At 44.1% G+C, this 20,898-nt stretch overlaps 1 protein-coding gene across 1 annotated transcript; it reads left to right on the top strand.

Moving 5' to 3' along the window:
* The first annotated feature begins 823 nt into the window (after nucleotides 1-823).
* On the top strand, nucleotides 824-20,478 carry MUC16 (mucin 16, cell surface associated). The gene is made up of 38 exons (XM_075071356.1): nucleotides 824-890; nucleotides 2,985-3,127; nucleotides 3,221-3,288; nucleotides 3,427-3,599; nucleotides 3,727-3,753; nucleotides 4,027-4,169; nucleotides 4,263-4,330; nucleotides 4,469-4,641; nucleotides 4,769-4,795; nucleotides 5,069-5,211; nucleotides 5,305-5,372; nucleotides 5,506-5,678; nucleotides 6,370-6,396; nucleotides 6,892-7,034; nucleotides 7,130-7,197; nucleotides 7,516-7,688; nucleotides 8,650-8,676; nucleotides 9,578-9,726; nucleotides 9,834-9,901; nucleotides 10,688-10,812; nucleotides 10,941-11,156; nucleotides 11,557-11,583; nucleotides 11,758-11,900; nucleotides 12,026-12,093; nucleotides 12,460-12,632; nucleotides 13,506-13,532; nucleotides 13,707-13,849; nucleotides 13,975-14,042; nucleotides 14,455-14,624; nucleotides 14,975-15,138; nucleotides 15,881-15,948; nucleotides 16,722-16,876; nucleotides 17,407-17,567; nucleotides 17,717-17,784; nucleotides 18,536-18,711; nucleotides 18,833-18,877; nucleotides 19,928-20,007; nucleotides 20,440-20,478. Exons 1-38 carry the CDS (start codon nucleotides 824-826, stop codon nucleotides 20,476-20,478), a joined length of 4,044 nt encoding a protein of 1,347 aa, XP_074927457.1.
* Nucleotides 20,479-20,898: the final 420 nt, after the last annotated feature.

Consider the following 20,898-nt stretch of genomic DNA (forward strand, 5'->3'; position numbering starts at 1 on the left):
ATAAATGTGGGAGGAAAGGGGATATAAACTGACAAGAAAGATATTGAAACAGGAATTCTCTGAATTTTTCTTGGTCGTTATTTCTCATTTACAACCTTATCTTGAAAGCTTGAAGTGGAAATATTAAATACTAAATCCCCAATTCAGTAAACTTAAGGTCCCAAGAGTAGGAAATGGAAAAAAGCAAACTATAGATTGACTCTCTTATATATGTTCAACGTGTAAATTGTGATAAACATAAATAGAAAAAATTCACAACTAGGGAGAAAATGTTGGAATGTTCAAGCTAAAACAAACACTGTATATATTCACAATGACCATGTATTATTGATATGGACATTCCATGGATTTGCACTCAATATATAGTATAACCACCTATGTAAACTAGCATAATGGAGATACATTTCTCCACACAGATCGTGAAATAACAGAAATAATCCACCAGAAGACCGTTAAGCCAGTGGAACAAAATAAAGATAATAATGTCACAACAACACAGACAACTCCTGTGGTTAAAACCACCACGACCACCACCACCACGACCAGAAGGACAACATTAGAGAGTACCAGCAAAGCAGCAGCTCCCGTGATCCCAAACAAACCTGGGACCACAACAACGTATCTCACAACACAAGCAGAATCCACCACCGCAGCCCCAGTGACCACTTCCACAGCTGAGACTAAAACTGCAGCTACCTCTACGTTAGCAGAGACATCCACTTCTGCTCATCCAACCTCCTCCCCAGCTGAGCCCACAGCACTAATTAGCACTTCTGCATCACAGCCAACCACAATCACTCTGCCTGCTAGTTCAACATCTGTTATGACAGTTGCAGCCACCTCCGCAACACCAGAAACGTCCACATCTCCTCTAGAGACCACTTTCCCAGGTGAGACTACAGCAGTAATTAGTACCTTTACAATAGAGAGGAAAACAGTATGAGTTTCTCTGATGCTTACTTCAGGTATGAATGCCTAGACAGATGGATAGTTAATGGTAACTTCTGCTTTTTACTATAGATTTATATTTTACAGTGTTCTGCCATTATTCTTAGTAGAAGTAAAACCACGTACTCATGTCAGTCAGTTGTTTTGCCCAGCTTAGAGATGACATCCTCAAAAGTACCACAACCCACTCTATGTACTGCTTGCACTTCCCTTCAGATGACAACTTCCTTCTTCCCAACCACCACTTCCTAGCCAACAAGAGAGACCTTTTCTTCGGCTAGATTCCTTAGACAAGACCAAAAAAATGCTAATAGGGAGGCTTTGGTCTTTGAAAGGTATCATTTCCAAAAGTACCTAGGGTATGTCCAGATTTTCAGTAGGACATAATCACTCACATCAGGGGTTCTCAAACCCTGATCGGGACCCTCCAAGGGCTCGTGAGCTCTTAGCCTCCATCCCAAATCCTGCTTTGCCTCCAGCATTTATAATGGTATTAAATATATTTTAAAATGTTTTTAATTTGTAAGGCTTGCTATGTGAAAGGGGTCACCAGTACAAAAGTTTGAGAACCACCAACTTAGATGCTTCTGAAAATATTATTCTAAATGTTCAAATGTTTCTATTGTTTCTTGGGATGAGTTAGAATGTAGACTCCTTGGGGCTCAGCTCCACACCTTCGCTGCGTAAGAGGGAAGGTCACACAGCTTTCCAGGAGCATGCATGGAGGAGATCTCTGAGCCAGCTCTGCACAGGACAGCCTGGAGGGCATGGATGGGGCAGACCAAGGAAGAGGCCATGAGATCCACATTTACATGAATCTAGTGGTCCCTACAGTCTATAGGAATGAAGGCCAGTGGTAAAATGGAAAAAAAAAATGGTCCCCCCTGCCAGATGGAAATTTTTCATTAATGTTTTGTGCTTAAAAATCTTCAAAAATTCAAACCATTTCGACCAGTTCTAGTGCAAATGATATAAAGGGGCTGCAGGGTGAATGGCAACCTGTGCCCCCTTTGAGTGTGTCTTGGAGTCAATTTCATTTTCACAAGCCACCCACACAGAGCCACATTACTTAGGACATATACAGGTGATGTGAGCTTCAAGCTACCCTTCTGCATGCTGAACAGTATTTTACTCATTGACTAGTCTCATTGAAGTCAATGGACTGTACTTAGAGTCAGGGACTATTCTGCAGGACCAAGCATGGCAGAATCCAGCTCTATTGATGTTAGGAACACGATGTCAGATGAAATTCAACAGAGGCAATTGCTAAGTAATACATAGGCTTGGAAAGATGAGTTTTTTTATTGATAAATGTCAGAAAACGGCACTTCCACAGTACACACACAACCTGATGAAACAATATTTCTGTTGGTAATGATGGAAATTTACAGATAAGCAAAGTCAGAAAAATGCTGCTTGAGAACTTCTCAGAGTTTGCTTTAAAGATGTTCATTTTGTATATTTTTATAGGTGATGTTGAGAATTTGTGTATTAGCAAATACTTTAACTTTCGGAATTTCAACATCTATTGCCATTAAATAACTATTGTCTGACACTCCCCACGGACACCCCTCAAACAAAAAAATTAAAAGCTTAAAACTCAATTTTGCACAATGTGAACATTCAAATCAATTAAAAAAAATTAAAAATGCTTAAAAATAAACATCTATAATATCTGTCAAAATTATAAAATATTAAAATCTAATTCTGCCAATGCCAGTAAGAGAAGGAACAGTTGTCTGATTAGATCTAATCTTGCAGGTAAGCGCTATCAATGTCATTGTGAGCAGAGCACAGTGTATGAAGCTTCCAAATAGTACGAAAAAGGTTCTGCATATTGTTATTTTGCATAGCTAGAGAGAGTCTGATATTCCAATAAAATTCGCAGTCTAAGGATAATGGCTTAATGGTTCCCTTAGGAAAATAAAAGATACTTTTTATATCAAATATAACTGCATCTGTTTTCCCAGCTACATATTCCTACTGTCATCATGAGTGAGTTCATTGATTTTTCATTGTTATTTCTTTTTTTGCAGCTGGTTCACCAACCTCAACCCCTGCTCCAGCAATTGAACATTTCACAGTGAACTTCATCACAACCAATCTCAAATATGATTCACAACTGGGAACGCCTCATTCTACCCGGTTCAATGCTACTGAGAAAGTCTTGATCTCCTTGGTAAGTGTCACTGGTTCACAGCCTTTCCGGGCAGTTTGAGGTATCTGGTGCTGTCAGCAGCATGACAGACTAATGACATCCTCTCTTTGCCAGCTCAACCCAATATTTGGAAACAGCAGCATCGGCCCATCTTATATAAAATGTGAAGTGACGTCTTACAGGTAAGGATCCAGAGGCTGAGATTACCTAATTACCCTACAATGTGAAGGTTCATGTGCTGTCATTTTATTCGGCACTGGACAGTCACCCCAAATAATTTAAACACCGGATCAAATCTGACATTGTCTTTTCTATTCCAGATCGGTGAGAGATGGGAATAACACTGGTGTAGATGCCGTCTGCACCTACAGGCACGACTCCACTGCTCCCCCGTTTGACAGAGTGGGTGTTTACCGTGAAATCCAGAACAAGACAAATGGCATCATCAAGCTGGGCCCCTATACCCTGGACAAAGACAGCCTCTATGTCAATGGTGACCAGCTGATTTCTTAACAGCTTTCTTTACTGCTCTTTCTGGACCATCCTTGCATCTACTTGTCTTTTTCTTCTCTCCCCACCTGTCTAGTTTCCCTCTGATCATTTTTCCCTTTTCACTCCAGGTTATAACGAAGCACCAGCTCTGCCAAGTGAGTATAGATCAGAATGATCCTTAATGAAAAAATTGGAAAGATACAAACTTTCAGAATTTAATATAAGAGAGGTGGTGAATAGTGCTTGTCTACAACTGTGAGTCTGCTCACAATAGAAGGGAACTGGCCTTCTAAGGAGAACTGTCCGCAGTTCTCTTGGCGGGGAATAAAACCTCATTTGCGATTTTTATTTCTGAAATTGTAGATGGGTTTTAGCCTATCTGTATGGGTGAGTTCATTGATTTTTCATTGTTATTTCTTTTTTTGCAGCTGTTTTGCCAACCTCAACCCCAGCTCCAGCAATTGAACGTTTCACAGTGAACTTCACCACAACCAATCTCAAATATGATTCACAACTGGGAACGCCTCATTCTACCCGGTTCAATGCTACTGAGAAAGTCTTGATCTCCTTGGTAAGTGTCACTGGTTCACAGCCTTTCCGGGCAGTTTGAGGTATCTGGTGCTGTCAGCAGCATGACAGACTAATGACATCCTCTCTTTGCCAGCTCAACCCAATATTTGGAAACAGCAGCATCGGCCCATCTTATATAAAATGTGAAGTGACGTCTTACAGGTAAGGATCCAGAGGCTGAGATTACCTAATTACCCTACAATGTGAAGGTTCATGTGCTGTCATTTTATTCGGCACTGGACAGTCACCCCAAATAATTTAAACACCGGATCAAATCTGACATTGTCTTTTCTATTCCAGATCGGTGAGAGATGGGAATAACACTGGTGTAGATGCCGTCTGCACCTACAGGCACGACTCCACTGCTCCCCCGTTTGACAGAGTGGGTGTTTACCGTGAAATCCAGAACAAGACAAATGGCATCATCAAGCTGGGCCCCTATACCCTGGACAAAGACAGCCTCTATGTCAATGGTGACCAGCTGATTTCTTAACAGCTTTCTTTACTGCTCTTTCTGGACCATCCTTGCATCTACTTGTCTTTTTCTTCTCTCCCCACCTGTCTAGTTTCCCTCTGATCATTTTTCCCTTTTCACTCCAGGTTATAACGAAGCACCAGCTCTGCCAAGTGAGTATAGATCAGAATGATCCTTAATGAAAAAATTGGAAAGATACAAACTTTCAGAATTTAATATAAGAGAGGTGGTGAATAGTGCTTGTCTACAACTGTGAGTCTGCTCACAATAGAAGGGAACTGGCCTTCTAAGGAGAACTGTCCGCAGTTCTCTTGGCGGGGAATAAAACCTCATTTGCGATTTTTATTTCTGAAATTGTAGATGGGTTTTAGCCTATCTGTATGGGTGAGTTCATTGATTTTTCATTGTTATTTCTTTTTTTGCAGCTGTTTTGCCAACCTCAACCCCAGCTCCAGCAATTGAACGTTTCACAGTGAACTTCACCACAACCAATCTCAAATATGATTCACAACTGGGAACGCCTCATTCTACCCGGTTCAATGCTACTGAGAAAGTCTTGATCTCTTTGGTAAGTGTTACTCGCTCACAGCCTTCCTGGGCAGTTTGAGGTATCTGGTGCTGTCAGCAGCATGACAGACTAATGACATCCTCTCTTTGCCAGCTCAACCCAATATTTGGAAACAGCAGCATCGGTCCATCTTATATAAAATGTGAAGTGACGGCTTACAGGTAAGTATCCAGGTTCCGAGAATATCATATTACCCTACAACGTGAAGGTTCATTTGCTGTCATTTTGTTCGGCATTGGACAGTCACCAGCAAATAATCTAAACACAGGATCAAATTTGGCTTTTCTATTCTAGACCGGTGAGAGCTGGGAATGACACCGGTGTAGATGCTGTCTGCACCTACAGGCGCGACTCCACTGCTCCACCATTTGACAGAGTGAGGATTTACCGTGAAGTGAGGAACAAGACAAATGGCATCACCAAATTGGGCCCCTACATTCTGGACAAGGACAGCCTCTATGTCAATGGCAAGTTGCTTATATTCTTATCATTATAATGTGCTCTTATGTGTCTGATTGCCTGGGCATTCCCTTTCAAAAATGAATAGACAAAGATTATGGACCTGATCCTCTGCTGCCCTTTGTTTTGAATCCTCTTGACATCCATGGAAAGTTAGTTTATAATGTACCAGATTGGACGGGTTATACTTTGCAAGATGTAAATTAGGACACAAGACAGAAGGCAGGTGAGATTCTCTTGTGGTGTTTCAAAGCAGGGAAGGCAGCATTAAAATCCACAGAGCAGTAGGAGCTAATGGCCATCTTTGACTACCACTAGCTGGCAAAGGTCTCAAGACCTTTGTAGAACATGCTCTGGAAACAAAACCGAATTCCCTCAACATGCAGTATAAAAAATGTTGTTATTATTAGTCGTACTGTGGCAGTGTGTTTGTACTGCACCTAGCACTGCAAACGTATTGAAAAGTCATGCAGTAAAATAGAGCCAGGGTCTCCCACCATTATGCACAGGAGCAGGACAGCTGACTTCAGCATTATTTTCATGACAATTGGCTGCTGGAACAGACCCAGGCCACACCCGTGTAAAACAAAGTAACACTTTCTGCTTTAAGTTTCATGGAATTGTTTTTGCTGTCAGTTCTCTGTCTTCCTTTCCCAGCTGCCTAGCATGACCTTTATTTATTGTCTCTTTCCTTTCCAGGTTACAACGAAGCAAACCCTCCGCCAAGTAGGTGTCTTTAAGAATGGGTGTATATTGAAACTATACATTAGAGTGTCAATTTACAGGAAGTCTAAAATAAATCAGAGCCAGCAATATGCTGGTGGTTCAGTGGGCCAGCTCCTTTCACAAGGACCAGTTTTCCAATTGAAAGACTAAAACCTCGTTGAATACTTTGTTTGCAGCTGTGCCAGCAACCAACAGATTTTTTTAAATATGACCGTAGAGGGAAATGATTTGATTTAAATTTCTGGTTGCAAGTATCAGAGGGGTAGCTGTGTTAGTCTGGATCTGTAAAAGCAGCAAAGAATCCTGTGGCGCCTTATAGACTAACAGACGTTTTGGAGCATGAGCTTTCGTGGATGAATACCCTTCGACGTGCGTCTGACGAAGTGGGTATTCACCCACGAAAACTCATGCTCCAAAACGTCTGTTAGTCTATAAGGTGCCACAGAATTCTTTGCTGCTTGTACAAATTTCTGGTTGCTATTCACTTTTTTCCAGCTGTGATGACAACTACAGTTCCAGCTCCAACAGTTGACTATTTCACAGTGAGCTTCACCATCACGAATCTCCAATACACATACCAATTAGGAACCCCAAATTCCAATAAATTCAATGCTACAGAAAAAGTCCTGACCTATTTGGTAAGTGTGAATTGCTTCATTCATTCCTTTTTCGTTCTTTTTGATATTATGAGTCTCTTGGCATGATGAACTCATGACATCTTTTTCTTTGCCAGCTTGACCCATTGTTCAAAAGCAGCAGCATTGGCCCCGTTTATATGGGATGCAAAGTGATGACTTATAGGTGAGGATAAGCAGCTTTGGAAGATTTGTTCATATTCTTCCATCTGATGCTATCATGTAATACACACAGAGGTCTCTTTACGGCCCTTCTCCTTGTTAATTTTAATATTGTAACAAGAAACCATCTACGCTGTCATTTTCAATGCACACATCTCTGTAAATACATTTTAATTCGTGCTTTTGTCTATTTGGGTTGAAGTTAATTTCACAATTTTGGCAGATGCATCTCATAATAGGATTGTATAAGCAAATACAGAAATATCTAGCATGAATATCAGAGAGCTCAGGAGCAAACAAGAACATGTCCTGTTTTCTCTAGGCCTGTGAATAACGGAGATGACACCAGTGTAGATGCCCTCTGCACCTACAGAACTGAGTCTACCACATCCAGGTTCGACAGAGTGAGGGTTTACCATGAGCTGAGCAACAAAACAAGTGGAATCACCAAGTTAGGACCCTACAGCCTGGATGACAAGAGCCTTTATGTTAATGGTAAACAGCTGGTTCCTTTATAGCTATAGGGATGCAATCGCATGGCCCATAAATGCCTAACGAATGAAAGAAATAGTGTAGCAGTGACTGCAAAACAGATGAGCAGGATTTTAAATGTGCCATTGTTTGGGTGAAAGTGCTTTGTATTTACACAGCTGCATCTTCTACACAAACTTCCTTTTCTCACCCTCTGTGCATCTGCCTCCAGTTAAGCCACTTATCTCCACTGGCTTTAAGTTCAGACCAATGTAGTAGTTCAGGGGTTATCAAACTTCATTTCATCACGATCTCCTCCTGACAACAAAAACTACTACACGACCCCAGGAGGGGGGAACTGAGCCCGCCTGAGCCCCACCGTCCCAGGCGGGGGGGGCCAAAGCCGAAGCCTGAGGGCTTCAGCCCAGGCGGGGAGCCTGTAACCTGAGCCCTGCTGCCCAGCCAGGGCTGGTGCCCTTGGACTTTGGCTCTGACCTTGGGCAGCAGGGGTTGGATCTGGGGTAGTGGGGCTCGGGCTTTGGCCCGGGGCCCCAGCAAGTCTAAGCCAGGCCTGGCGACCCCATTAAAATGGGCTCGCAACCCACTTCGAGGTCCCGACCCACAGTTTGAGAACCACTGTAGTAGTTAACCCCCTTTTATATTCAAAAGAGAGAAACTCCTAAGAGCTGTGACGCAGCATTGAAAGCTGCAGAGAAGTACGGGTAACCTGGTCCAACTCCAAGTAGGAAAAATTTTCCTTCTCCACAGAGCATTGAGCAATCTTTTCAAAGTGTACGCCACCGTGTACCCCACCAAAATGTGCCCCACCTTGTACCCCAACAAAATGACCCCCCCCCCATTAGCTGCTTTGAATCAGTCATCCTGTTGTGGAACGTTTCATTCATCCAGACGTCTCCAAATCGATTTCTCGTCATTCATCCCCTGCCTGCCTCTCTGATTCTAATACTGTCCCTTCCCTTTGCAGGTTACAATGAAGCGCGTTCTGTGCCAAGTAAGTATCTTTCAGAATTGAAAAGGTTGTAAAGCTTTGCAAAGTTAGCGTAGAAGAGGGAGTGATGACACCTGTTTAGACACCTTTTCATTGGTTGATATTATAATTGAACTAAAATTAGAAATAAGGCACACATTTTTCACACTGAAAGTGACGGCCGAACTGCCAAGGGAAGTGATGGATTCTCCATCTCTTGATATCTTCACATCAAGACCAGATACCTTTCTGGGAAAGCTGCTTTAGTCAAACACAAGTTACTGGCCTCTATACACGGGTAGCCGGATGAAATTCTAAGATCGCTGTTATATAAGAGGCTGCACTAGATAATCTAACCGTCTCTTCTGGCCAGGGGCGGCTCTAGGGATTTTGCCGCCCCAAGGATGGCAGGCAGGCTGCCTTTGGCGGCTTGTCTGTGGAGCATCCGCTGGTCCCGCAGCTCCGGTGGACCTCCCGCAGGCACGCCTGCTTGGTCCCGCGGCTTCGGACCTCCCGCAGGCGCGCCTGCTTGGTCCCGCGGCTTCGGACCTCCCACAGGCGTGCCTGCTTGGTCCCGCGGCTTCGGACCTCCTGCAGGCATGCCTGCGGGAGGTCCACCAAAGCCACAGGACCAGCGGACCCTCCTCAGGCAAGACGCTGAAGGCAGCCTGCCTGCCACCCACACAGCAACCGGCAGAGCACCCCCCGCAGCTTGCCGCCCTAAGCACGCACTTGGCGTGCTGGGGCCTGGAGCCACCCCTGCTTCTGGCCTTAACATCCATGCATTTATTAATTAGCTCTCCTAAGACTTTCCTTTAAACATGTGGTGTGGAATATTGACACTACACCAGATTAATGCATTTTAGTGTGTTTTGGGGAGTAATACCTGTCTTTAAGTTAAAACTGTTATTCACCATTTTCCCAGCTACAATACCAACTGGAACCAGTGCTCCTGCTCCAACAGTCGAACATTTCACAGTGAACTTCACCATAAACAATCTCCAGTACACTTCCCAACTAGGAACCCCCAATTCCTTGAAATTCAATAATACAGAGAAAGTGCTGACCTCTTTGGTAAGTGTGTCTAAGTCCATCCTTCCTTTGGCCAAGTCATGTCCAGTCTTTTGGGGGGCTGCAATTATCTCTGTGTGATGGACTCATGAAATCCTCTCTTTTGCTAGCTTGACCCACTGCTCACAAACAGCAGCATCAGCTCAGACTACAAAGGATGCAAAGTGATAGCTTATCGGTAAGAACAGTGGGGTGAAGGCTTTTCATTTTATATCGTATTTACTATTTATTCTGCTTGATTCTTCATTTATTAAAAGTATAACATGAGTCCATCACAATTGCCCCTTGGCACACATGCCTCACTGAGAAATAATACTGTACCCTATTTTAAGTTAACTAAACAGATCGTTATCCCTAAAAGAGGCAAATCAGATTCACCTCCCTCCATGGGAAAGGTCTGGGGGAACTGATGGGGCTTATACCACACCCTAGGTTCAACACACTTTGATTCTGTTGGACCAAGGAGGTGTTTGTAAACTCCGGGACCTTCCTGAAAATGCATCGTCCTCATCCACCAAAGGCAGACTGGTAGCAAGTGCATCCCAACTAACCAGCTTCACAATGACACACAAGAACTGAGGCGGCCTATGCCATATGGTTATCATTCACCTTATGGCTGACAGCACTGGCCGTGCTTGTTAAATTTAATTAGAGAGGAAGGATGGCACCTTGGAGGCCTAGGTTCCATTCCCTGCTCTGCCACAACCATTCACTGTGACCTTGGGTGAGTCACTTAGTTTCTCTGACTCACTTCCCAATTTGTAAACTGGGGACAATCACACTGCTGCTCCTCCCAGCGGTATTGTGAGGATAAATACATTAAGAAGTGTGAGGTTCTTGGATACTAGAGCAATGAGGGCCCAACAAGGACCTTAGATCAACAGCTAATATGTTAATCTATCCTTGCTAATGTTAGCTTTGTGAGGGGAAAACAAACCTTCTCTACTTTGTTATTTTTCTGCAGGATTAACACGCTGCAGATTTCAGAGGATTTTACTGGATGGTCTGTGGGCAGCAACTGGAGGGGAGGGCAGGCTGGGAATGAGGAGGGGAAATGGGTCCAGGAGAGGATTTCTCTCTCACAAAGTGGTTAACAGATTTAAAACGTTGGCAAACCCACTAGCTACCTTACTTAGCATTTTATTTCATCTCCAAATAGAGCAGATTGATTTTTTTCCTGAAGCTTTTTAAAATTTTCCAATGTTATAAATGGATAGGAAAAAAAAATCACATGAAACTTACTTGTCCTGTTGTCCCCAGCCCAGTGACAAATGGCGATGGCACGCGCATCGATGCCCTCTGCATCTACCGAAATGACTTCACCAGACCCAGGTTTGATAGAGAGAAGGTTTACCACGAGCTGAGCAACAAGACAAGAGACATCACTAAATTAGGTCCTTACAACCTGGACAACAGCAGTCTCTACGTCAATGGTAAATAACTAACGGCCTGTTGTTCACTGCTGTGGCAGGCTCGGTGTTAAGAATCAAAAAAGCAATGTAACACTCTGCAACACAAGCACAATTCCCTGTATACATACAGCTACATCCACTGTGCGCAGCCTCTTCCATACCCTGCGTGCTCTGTTTATGTGTACATTGCAGCTAATAATTTACATGCCTGGAGTGGCTTTAAATCCAAGCCATTACACTGCGGCTATTTGCTTTTTACATCACACACCAGTTAATTCCCAAGAGCCGTGAAGTAGCATTGGAATCTTCAGCGCTTGGCTTCTGGCGGTCCGCTCCTGAGTTATCTGTTTTATACTCTTTCGTTTTTTAGTCTCTCTGTCCATAGACCTGTTTCTTAATGATAATTTCTGTTCCTTTCCAGAATACAACGAAGCACTACTTGGACCAAGTAAGTGTTTTATCAAATTAATTCATATTAAAGCTCTCAAAGGAAACTTAGTGGGGAAGGAATTCTCAAAAGCCTTGTAAAAGTGTAGAGTTCTGTTGGGACTGAAGGTGTCTTTGAGGGTGCAGACGGCTTTGTATATTGTTAGGTTATGATCCTCTCTCTCCTATATCACAGCTCTGAGCCAAACTACCCCCCAGAGTCCAACAGCTGGGTATTTCACAGTGAACGTCACCTTAACCAACCTCCGCTACACCACAGACCTGGGGACACCGGGTTCCCGCAAATTCAATTCTACAGAGAAAACAATACTGTATCATGTAAGTCTGACAGACACACACTGCCTGGCCTGTTTCATTTGTTGGCTCTTGTTCTCTTTCCTTTGCACACCCCTCTTTCCCCCCGCACACGTCTCAGACTCAGGAAATTATCCTTTCTTTGGCAGATTGAGCCTCTGCTCAGAAACAGCAACATTGGCTCTTTCTACACTGGATGCAAGGTGATGGCATTTAGGTAAGGATGGAATATTCTTCAGTTATGCTGCAGTGTAGGGCTTCATGTACATTCAATGGACACACTAATAACTAACAATGTATAGTCCCTTTTCCATTTTCTTCAATATTTAAAATATCCATGTATCTAACCACCACCAGTGTCCGGCATTTAGTACCTGGGAACCAGCGTCGTGAAAGCTGCTGTGATTTCTGAGATACCCTTTTTTCCATAACATTGATTTCATAAAGATAAATTCAAACAATTATCCTGTCCCTCTGGACAGTGCGGCTTGAGTTTAGTTGGTTCTGTTTAATATCATATTGAGGAGCGAACACAGACAAGGGCACTAACTAACAGAAATCTTCATAACATCTGATTTCCTAGGTCTGTGAAGAACAGGGATGACACAGGAATAGACGCCTTGTGCAGCTACAGGAATGAGCCCACGGCTCCCAAGTTTGACAGAGTGAAGGTTTATCGTGAGCTGAGCAGCATGACAAAGGACATCACCAAGTTAGGGCAATACCACCTGGAGAACAAGAGCCTCTATGTCAATGGTAATCAAATGACGGTCTCACACCTCCAGGGAGCTCTCACATCGCTCCTTGGTTTAACACGAATGAATAAAAAAGATGAAACCTCTGAAAAATCTACACAAGAAAATGACATCCATACAGCAGAGAAATCAGTCCAGACTTGAAGAAAAGATTTGTGAGCTCTGAAAACAGCTGATTTTCTTGCACCCCATGGAAACACTCCTTCATTGGGGCGACAGCAGCCATAGTAGGCCAAAATAAATTCCCAAAGAGACAGAAAGGGGAGATGGAAAATACAGGAAAGTAAGAGATGGCCTTAGGCTCCCATTCGGCAGAGTGTTTAAGCACTTCCTTAACTTTAAGCACAGAAATGACCCGTTTATGTTTATGGAATAACACGTGCTTAAAGGTGAGCACAAGCCTAAGAGCTTTGCTGAATCAGGGCCTGATTTAAGAACATGGGTAAAATGGTCACAAACACTTAAGTAATTTAGGAGACCAAGTCTCATGGATTGGCAGGATTTAGGCTTCTGAGTCCTACAGGCACTTCTAAAATTTTTACCTTAAGTCCCATTTTTAAAGGTAACTGGAGCGAAGTAGGAGACTAGGTCCCAGTGACAATCACTGGGATTTAATCTCCTAAATCAAGTAGGTATTTTTGAGCTTTTATCTCAATAGTACACATAGCTTTTCTCTCCGAGTTGCAGTTCTTTGAGATTATAGTAAAATACACCCATTCTTAAGCAACGGGGCTTCTTATTTGATAGATACACATCTACAGTGCTTGGCTTCTGGTGGTCCATTCCTGAGTTATCTGTTTTATGATCCTCTTTCATTTTTTAGTCTCTCTGTCCATAGACCTGTTTCTTAATAATGATTTCTGTTCCTTTCTAGGATACAACGAAGCACTACTTGGACCAAGTAAGTGTTTTATCAAATTAATTCATATTAAAGCTCTCAAAGGAAACTTAGTGGGGAAGGAATTCTCAAAAGCCCTGTAGAAGTGTAGAGTTCTGTTGGGACTGAGGGTGTCTTTGAGGGTGCAGACGGCTTTGTATATTGTTAGGTTATGATCCTCTCTCTCCTATATCACAGCTCTGAGCCAAACTACCCCCCAGAGTCCAACAGCTGGGCATTTCACAGTGAACGTCACCTTAACCAACCTCCGCTACACCACAGACCTGGGGACACCGGGTTCCCGCAAATTCAATTCTACAGAGAAAACAATACTCTATTATGTAAGTCTGACAGACACACGCTGCCCGGCCTATTTCATTTGTTGGCTCTTGTTCTCTCCTGTTTGCACACCCCTCTTTCCCCCCGCACACGTCTCAGACTCAGGAAAGTATCTTTTCTCTGGCAGATTGAGCCTCTGCTCAGAAACAGCAGCACTGGCCCTATCTACACTGGATGCAAAGTGATGGCATTTAGGTAAAAGTTCTGTTGTAGGGGTGGTGCCATTCTCTTGACAGACACTAATTGGGCGAAGACCCCAGCTTGTTGTAAAGCAGCATAATTCTTTATAACCCACGTTTCCCCCAACTGAGATCTGCCCATGTATCTTTATGACTTAATTCTTCCTCCCTTGGCTCCTCTATATTAATGTTCATACTGCAATTTGGAAAGTCAGTCCAACTCACCCCCTTAAACCTTCATGATTTCAGTTTATTATTGGTTCTGTCAATTAATGCCCCCCTAACTCTGCCATGCAGCTGTTGTGATTGTGAATGAAGACTGATTGTGGCTGGGTTTCTCAATCGCCAGCTTTCACAGTAACATAAATAAGGCAGGTGATTTTCTGTCCACATCAGCCAGGTCCTAAAGCACACCTGTGATTCTCTAGGTCTATGAATAATAAGGACACCGGGATCAATGCAGTCTGCAGCTACAAAAACAACTCCACAGTTGCTACGTTTGACAGAGTGAAGCTTTATCATGAGCTAAGCGGCATGACAAAGGGCATCACCACACTAGGACCCTACACCCTGGAGAAGAACAGCCTTTATGTGAATGGTAAACATCCAGAGAGAACATCCGGCAGTGCTTTAGGGGTCACTTGGAGACTTTAATTCATGCTTTCGCTTCATCGGGGCTTGAACTTTCTAGTAGCACATGATGAACTTCCCTTTCCATCGATGATTTCCAGTTTATGGCAGTCCACAGGCTTTGGCACAAGGACTAAGCCAGTCCAGAATATTGGTGCTTTCATGGAGGTTCTTCATTTAGCTAATAGCTAGGTTAAAAAGCTCACTGCTGTCTTCATCTAAATCAAACACGGACCCACTCCGATTGCCTTTGATTAGGTGGATAAAACTGCTGTCAAAAACCACTCTTAACCCTTTTTTTCCAATTTATTTATTTAGGTTTCCGTCTCTCAGACATAGCTACTACTACAGAAGCTCCTTCCACGGTGGCTCCAGAGAATGTTGGGTATCTGCTCAACTTCAGAATAATCAATGTAAACCTAACCAACCCAGACCCGAAGTCTTCAGCCTACCAAGCATTACAGAAAGACATTGCTGACAAGGTGAGATGCCATCTTTCAGAAGCCGTCTTGGCTATTCCATCTGATTTTCACACCAACTTCCAGGAACAGTTTGATAAGTTTTAATTGTTGATCTTCAAAATGTGGACAAAGAAATGGGCGATGTTTCAAATTTCAACCAGCTCTGCTGCTGCCAGTCCCAATCGTGCCAATGCGTTGTGTAACATAATTCATTAGAAGCTGCAGGATTTGTTACATTAGAGGGGGGTCTCCATGCTTCAGAGCAATCACAAGACTGGATCACCTCTAAAAGAGACAAGGTGGAGGCCATCTATTAAACCCAGCCTGTTGGCACCTGTACCTTAATGACCAAATTTAGGAGTAGGCACAAACTGATCCCAACGTATACAGGTGTAACCCACCGGTGAGTGTGCAACAGGTCCTCCTCCACGCCTGACCCACAGAATACACGAGTCTGTTACACCCCTACCTAAAGAAAGAGCAATTGATGCTCTTAACTCTGCAAGTTGCCCGTTCAGTCGCTGGAGTGTTAACCAAGATGGCAGCCAATGATCATCTCTGTTGGTGATGGGATAAGATGAGAAGAAGGGCTGCCATGCTTAAAGTCAAGTTGGAACCATAGGAACACTTACCACATGATGCACATTTCAAATATAAAACCAGTCACATCTTCAATCATGTCCAGGTCTTTCTGTTGCCCTAAAGCATCAGGCATGAGGTCATCCCTTACTCCTAGAAATATCTAATGGCGTGTTTCTTTCAGATTAACCAGCTGTACAGAAAGAGTGACCTTCAAGAGAGATTCTTGTTCTGCAACGTCACAGGCTTGAGGTTTGTGCTAAGATTCAGTTTTCTTTATTAAAGTGCGCGGATCCTCATGCCTTTCCCCGTGAACCCTGCTCCCTTGCAGAATTACTCTCTGCTCCAAAGTTTGCCATGGAGTTTAATTCCCACCCTGTCTGAATAACTCACAGGATCCACTCCCTTACCTCTTCATTCTCACGCACATGCCCAGGGTTTAAATATCAGGGATTAAAATCAGTAAGAGGCTTGAGGCCATGCACCATGCTGTAGCTGATCTCCTGAGGGGTCAGATTCTACTTCTGAGAGTGAGTCATAAACTCTGGGTATTAAGGGACAGATGAGCTGGAGATGGACTCCTCTCCAAGAACATGCCTGGGTTCAGCTCTGCCGGCCCCTGAGAGTGCTGCTAGTGCCAACAGAACTGTCACCATGTCCTTACTTGGCATTTCATGCAATTAGCATTCTTCACAAAACTGGGGTCGTAGGGCCCCTTTGAAAATCCCAGTGCTTGTGGCAATCTCAGCAGAGGACAAGGATAGAATGGATCATAGAGATAAAACCCCTCCTTTCTTTTAGCCCTCAGAGTTGGCCCCTACCGGTTTAGTAATGCTGGTGTGAGTCTTTGTAAGGGGAGCAGGTGGCTGGTCTGTGGATAAAGAGCGATCTCATGTCTCCAGGGCTGCATCCAGCACCAGCTTTCTGTAAAACCTCCATGAACATTTAAAATAGCAGCATAGCCCATAAAAAGGTGATCATCTGAGGGCCGATTTGTTTAAGAGCCTTGACCTCTCTGCCCCCAGGATTGGCTCTGTAGTGGTCGACTGCAACTGCTACTTCAAGCCAGCACCCAACCGCAGTGAGGAGACCGTTCTAAGCACATTTCAGAATGGAACGAGGAATGCAAGCGCACAATGGCTGGGAGGCAGCTACCAGCTGCAGGGAGCCAGGGTGAATGGTACGTAAGCCATATAGAAGAGCTGGCTGCCCAACTTTCATTCCGGTTAATGCAAATCCTCACGGCAGATGAGAAAGTCTCTGCCTTTCTTCTCTTCCACCGAGAAATCTCTACCTCCCTGGTCCGAGCCAGTGAATTCCCAGAGCGCACGTGCCAGGATTTTGGACCATTATGTTTGGCTCAATCCAACATGTTGGGTCCCAGTAACACGCTCAGTCTTTCATTGTTAGACAAGGGGAGGGGTAACTGAAACCATTCTTTGGGATTTCAGAAAGTTTGGATGTTTTGAATAAAAAAAAAAGGACATACGAAATCCCCAAGAAACGACAGGAAGGTTTTTAAACACTAGAGGACTGGGGCTTTCAAAGTGGATTAAGGGAGTTTGGCACCCAAATCCCACTGAAATTCAAATTCAGCTAATGCCTCAAGACTCCTTCCAGTCTCCCCATCTTAACCAGGACAGCTCTGGTCCAATGGGCCTTTGCCTATTTCTCTTCACTGTATTTTTGACTGGTTTCTTTTCTTCTCAGTTTTGGAGCCAGTTATTAAGCCAGTGACTCAGCCGCCTGTCAGTGCTGAGCAAGAGACTTTCAGGTTAAACTTCACCGTCACTAGCCTCTTCTACTCATCCGAACTGAAACAACCCAGTTCAAATCTTCATCGACTGAACAAGCAGATGATTGAGAAAGCGGTAAAGTTCTACGGGTCTGCAAATGGGCCCAATCCTGGTCCCTTGGGAATTTTGCCATTGGTTTCACTCCTTTCTCTTGTTCAAACATAATTTGATACATGCCTGTTTGTGCCCACGTGGCAATCATTCTTTTTTCCTTTTCCACCCAGCTTGACAATATTTTCAGAAATAGCAGCATCCAGAAGTACTTTGCCGGCTGTTCAGTTGAAAGCTTTAGGTATGTCTCTTCTCACGGGCTGCGTCACACAAGAACGGTTATTCTTTAAATTCCAATGAAATGTTTATTGAAAGTCTCACTCAGGAGCCTATGCTGGTTCATGTTATTTGAGGGTATTGCGTTCGTCTGTCTGCCCTAGCCCGAACCTCAGGGAGATGAATGGAGGGAGTTCACTGGAGGGAAAAGAAAATCACATTGATTTTTTTGCCTTGCCTTAATTGTTTCTGCAAATGCCAAAAAGGTGCTTTTATTTGTGCTGGGAAAGTCATTTTCATGCACAACTCATCTCTAGGCAAAAACAGATCATTTCACCCAGTCTAAAACTCAAAATTAAGCAGCTTTGCAAAAGTGTAATGAAAATTGACCAGCCCAAGCACAAAACCCACTAACCCGCCTTTCTCCACAATCCCAGATGATAATTGGGAGTGGGGGGAAGGCAAGAGTTTGACTTGTCCAGCAGAAAAATGACTTATCTAGAGTGAATGGAATTTTGTAAGACTAAAAGCAGCTTCTCTCTCTTTCTAAAAGGAGAGGTAATTTAAAGGTCAAAACCGCCCTGCGTGCTAACAAAACATTGCTCTGAGATCTGCATGCATGAGTTGAGCATGAACACCGCCCTGATCTGTTTATCACGTTTTCCCTTGACTTTCATCCCGGTTTCATGCTCTTGGTCTAGCTCACTCAGTAAATTTCAGCGTGCTCTGTTGTGTGCCTCTCCCTACATCAATGGCTTGTGGTTTGTCTTTTCCAGGCCCATCTCTGGGAAAACTTACACTGGTATTAATTCCATCTGCAAATTTACACTAGACAGCACCTCCAGGGCCTTTCACAGAGAAGAAGTGTATGAGGAGTTTAAACGTCTCACCAACGGAGGCACTCAGCTAGGGGACAGCTACACGCTAGACAAGGATAGCTTGCTTGTTAATGGTGAGTGGCAGGGCAGAGCCCTGGAATCTAGAGAAGTTGCTGTGGTTGAGGTTCTGCTGGAATTTTTGAAGCTGCTTCCTTGCTGTTCTCCTTTTCTTCACAAGTTCCTTTTCCTTTCCAGGTTATTCTCCTCTCAACACAATGGCAGGAGAACCTAGTAGATCGGGTAAGTGTTTTTTGAGAAGCAATTCACGTTAAAAATACTGAATAGATGTTAAGAGTCAGAAAGTTAGTACAGAACATGCCCAGACTTGGGTTTAGACTCACATCATCATGGCTTGAGGGACAAGAGTATAGAGAACTGGCTCTCCCAGCACAGAGCCAGCACTCAAGCAGGAGCAGTTAGAATCATGGATGAGTAGCTGGTAAGACAGCACAACTGTGACAGTTGTTCCAGTCCCCATTTGGGCCTGTAAAACTCGACCTCGCCAATATTGGCAGCAAACAAATGCAAAAGAGCAATGAGCCTGGCCATGGTGAATCCATTACACATTTGGGAGTCATGGGAAATCCTTGCATCATCCACCCAGCGCTACGGTGTATCCACCGAACACCACATCCTGGGGAGCAGCAGCACCTGCTTCCCCTGCGCTACCAGGCTTCTCCTCGGACCTAAGAGAGAGTCAGGGTTTGAGGCTAGAAGGGACCACCAGCTCATCTAGTCTGACTGCCTGTACATCACAGGCCACCAGCCCCACCTAGCTACCCCCTACCATGCCCACCAGCTAGAATTAGATCCACGTGTTACAGGCCTGAGGAGATTAACCTACTGCATGCCACAGGTAGAGAACAGGAAGGCCTGAGATGCACCGAGAGACCAGATCAATGGTAAAGAGAGGAGTTTGCTATCCAGGAACCATTCAGTCCTGGGCCTTTCTGCTGCAGCTGCCAATAGAGGGCCCAATTAGTGCCCGTTGTACTGGTGTTTTACCAACGTGGATATTTTTGCACTAGAAACTCACAGGCCACTGCACATCCATCCCATGATTATGGCTCTTAAAGAAAAGTAACCCTGAAAAGACACAGGGAGCATTTAACATTAGCTTTATTCCCCTCCCACATTTTCAAACTGCCCGTTTAAGTAGACAAGTGTCCTTGAAATGTGGCCGTAGCCAGAATTCTGCCAAATCACCCGCCGGGCCTTGTGTGTAATTTTGTTTCAGACCCAAATGACTCTGAATTTAGAGATCTGTAATTCGTCCTCTTGTCCTTCCAGAGCTCCCATTCTGGGCCATAATCCTCATCTGCCTCTCGGCATTGCTTGGCTTGATTCTCCTCCTCCTCGTGTGTTTCTTGGTAAGTGGCCACTCTGCTGTCCTGCTTCCTCGGATTCACAGGTACCGTTGTGGCCCAGTGGCTGGAAAGAAGGGAATTAGGGAATCGGGCATTCTGGCTGATTTAGACACATTGAAAGTAAATCCTACCAATGAATTAGTAAGATAAGAACAACCAGGAAACACAAGCGGGCTGGCAATACACATGGGAAACCAATAAGCATTTTGGGCCAAATCCTCCCTGCTTTACTCGTGTGACTTCCATTGGGACTGCTCACATGAGCGAGGAGAGGAATATGGCCCATTGAATACATTATTAAGGAAGAAAGTTGAAGAGCATAAAGGAGGGATATGGAAAAAACCAGGAAAGTGGAGGTAAGGTCAACCCCCAAAAGACCAGTGGCTTCTTTTTCTTGCTCTTCTTAGACACTCTCCCATCCCTAAATCTCTGCAGAATGGTGAGGACACAGACCTACTGAGTGTGGAAGGTTGAATAGCTTTACACAAATGACCAGCTTCAGGAACTGCACTGAATACTTCCCATTCCAACTTCTTAGCAATAGGAAGAAAGCTGAAGTCCCCTTCCAGGGTCAGACTCCAGCTGCATCTCTGCTGCACAGGATGTGGACAGGTGGATCCTCTGCTAATCTCCCAACAGGGATACTACTGGGGGACTGAGGGTAGGGAGGAAAGCTTCTCCTTTTTAGTGTCCTCTGTTCCCAGGGCTCTCACAACCCAAGCTGTGTATCCTGCTTTCCAGATAGGCCAACAAAGGTTGCAAAGAGAAAACCGGTTAATTGTACTTAGATGTTCAAGAAGGAAACAGCTGGCCATTCTGAACAGGGAACTTTGGAAAGGAGAGACACTTAGGGCAGGTCTACACTATGGGGCTAAGTTGACCGAAGTTATGGAA

This window comes from Chelonoidis abingdonii, chromosome 11 (genome assembly GCF_003597395.2).
Source record: "Chelonoidis abingdonii isolate Lonesome George chromosome 11, CheloAbing_2.0, whole genome shotgun sequence".
Lineage (NCBI taxonomy): Eukaryota > Metazoa > Chordata > Testudines > Testudinidae > Chelonoidis > Chelonoidis abingdonii.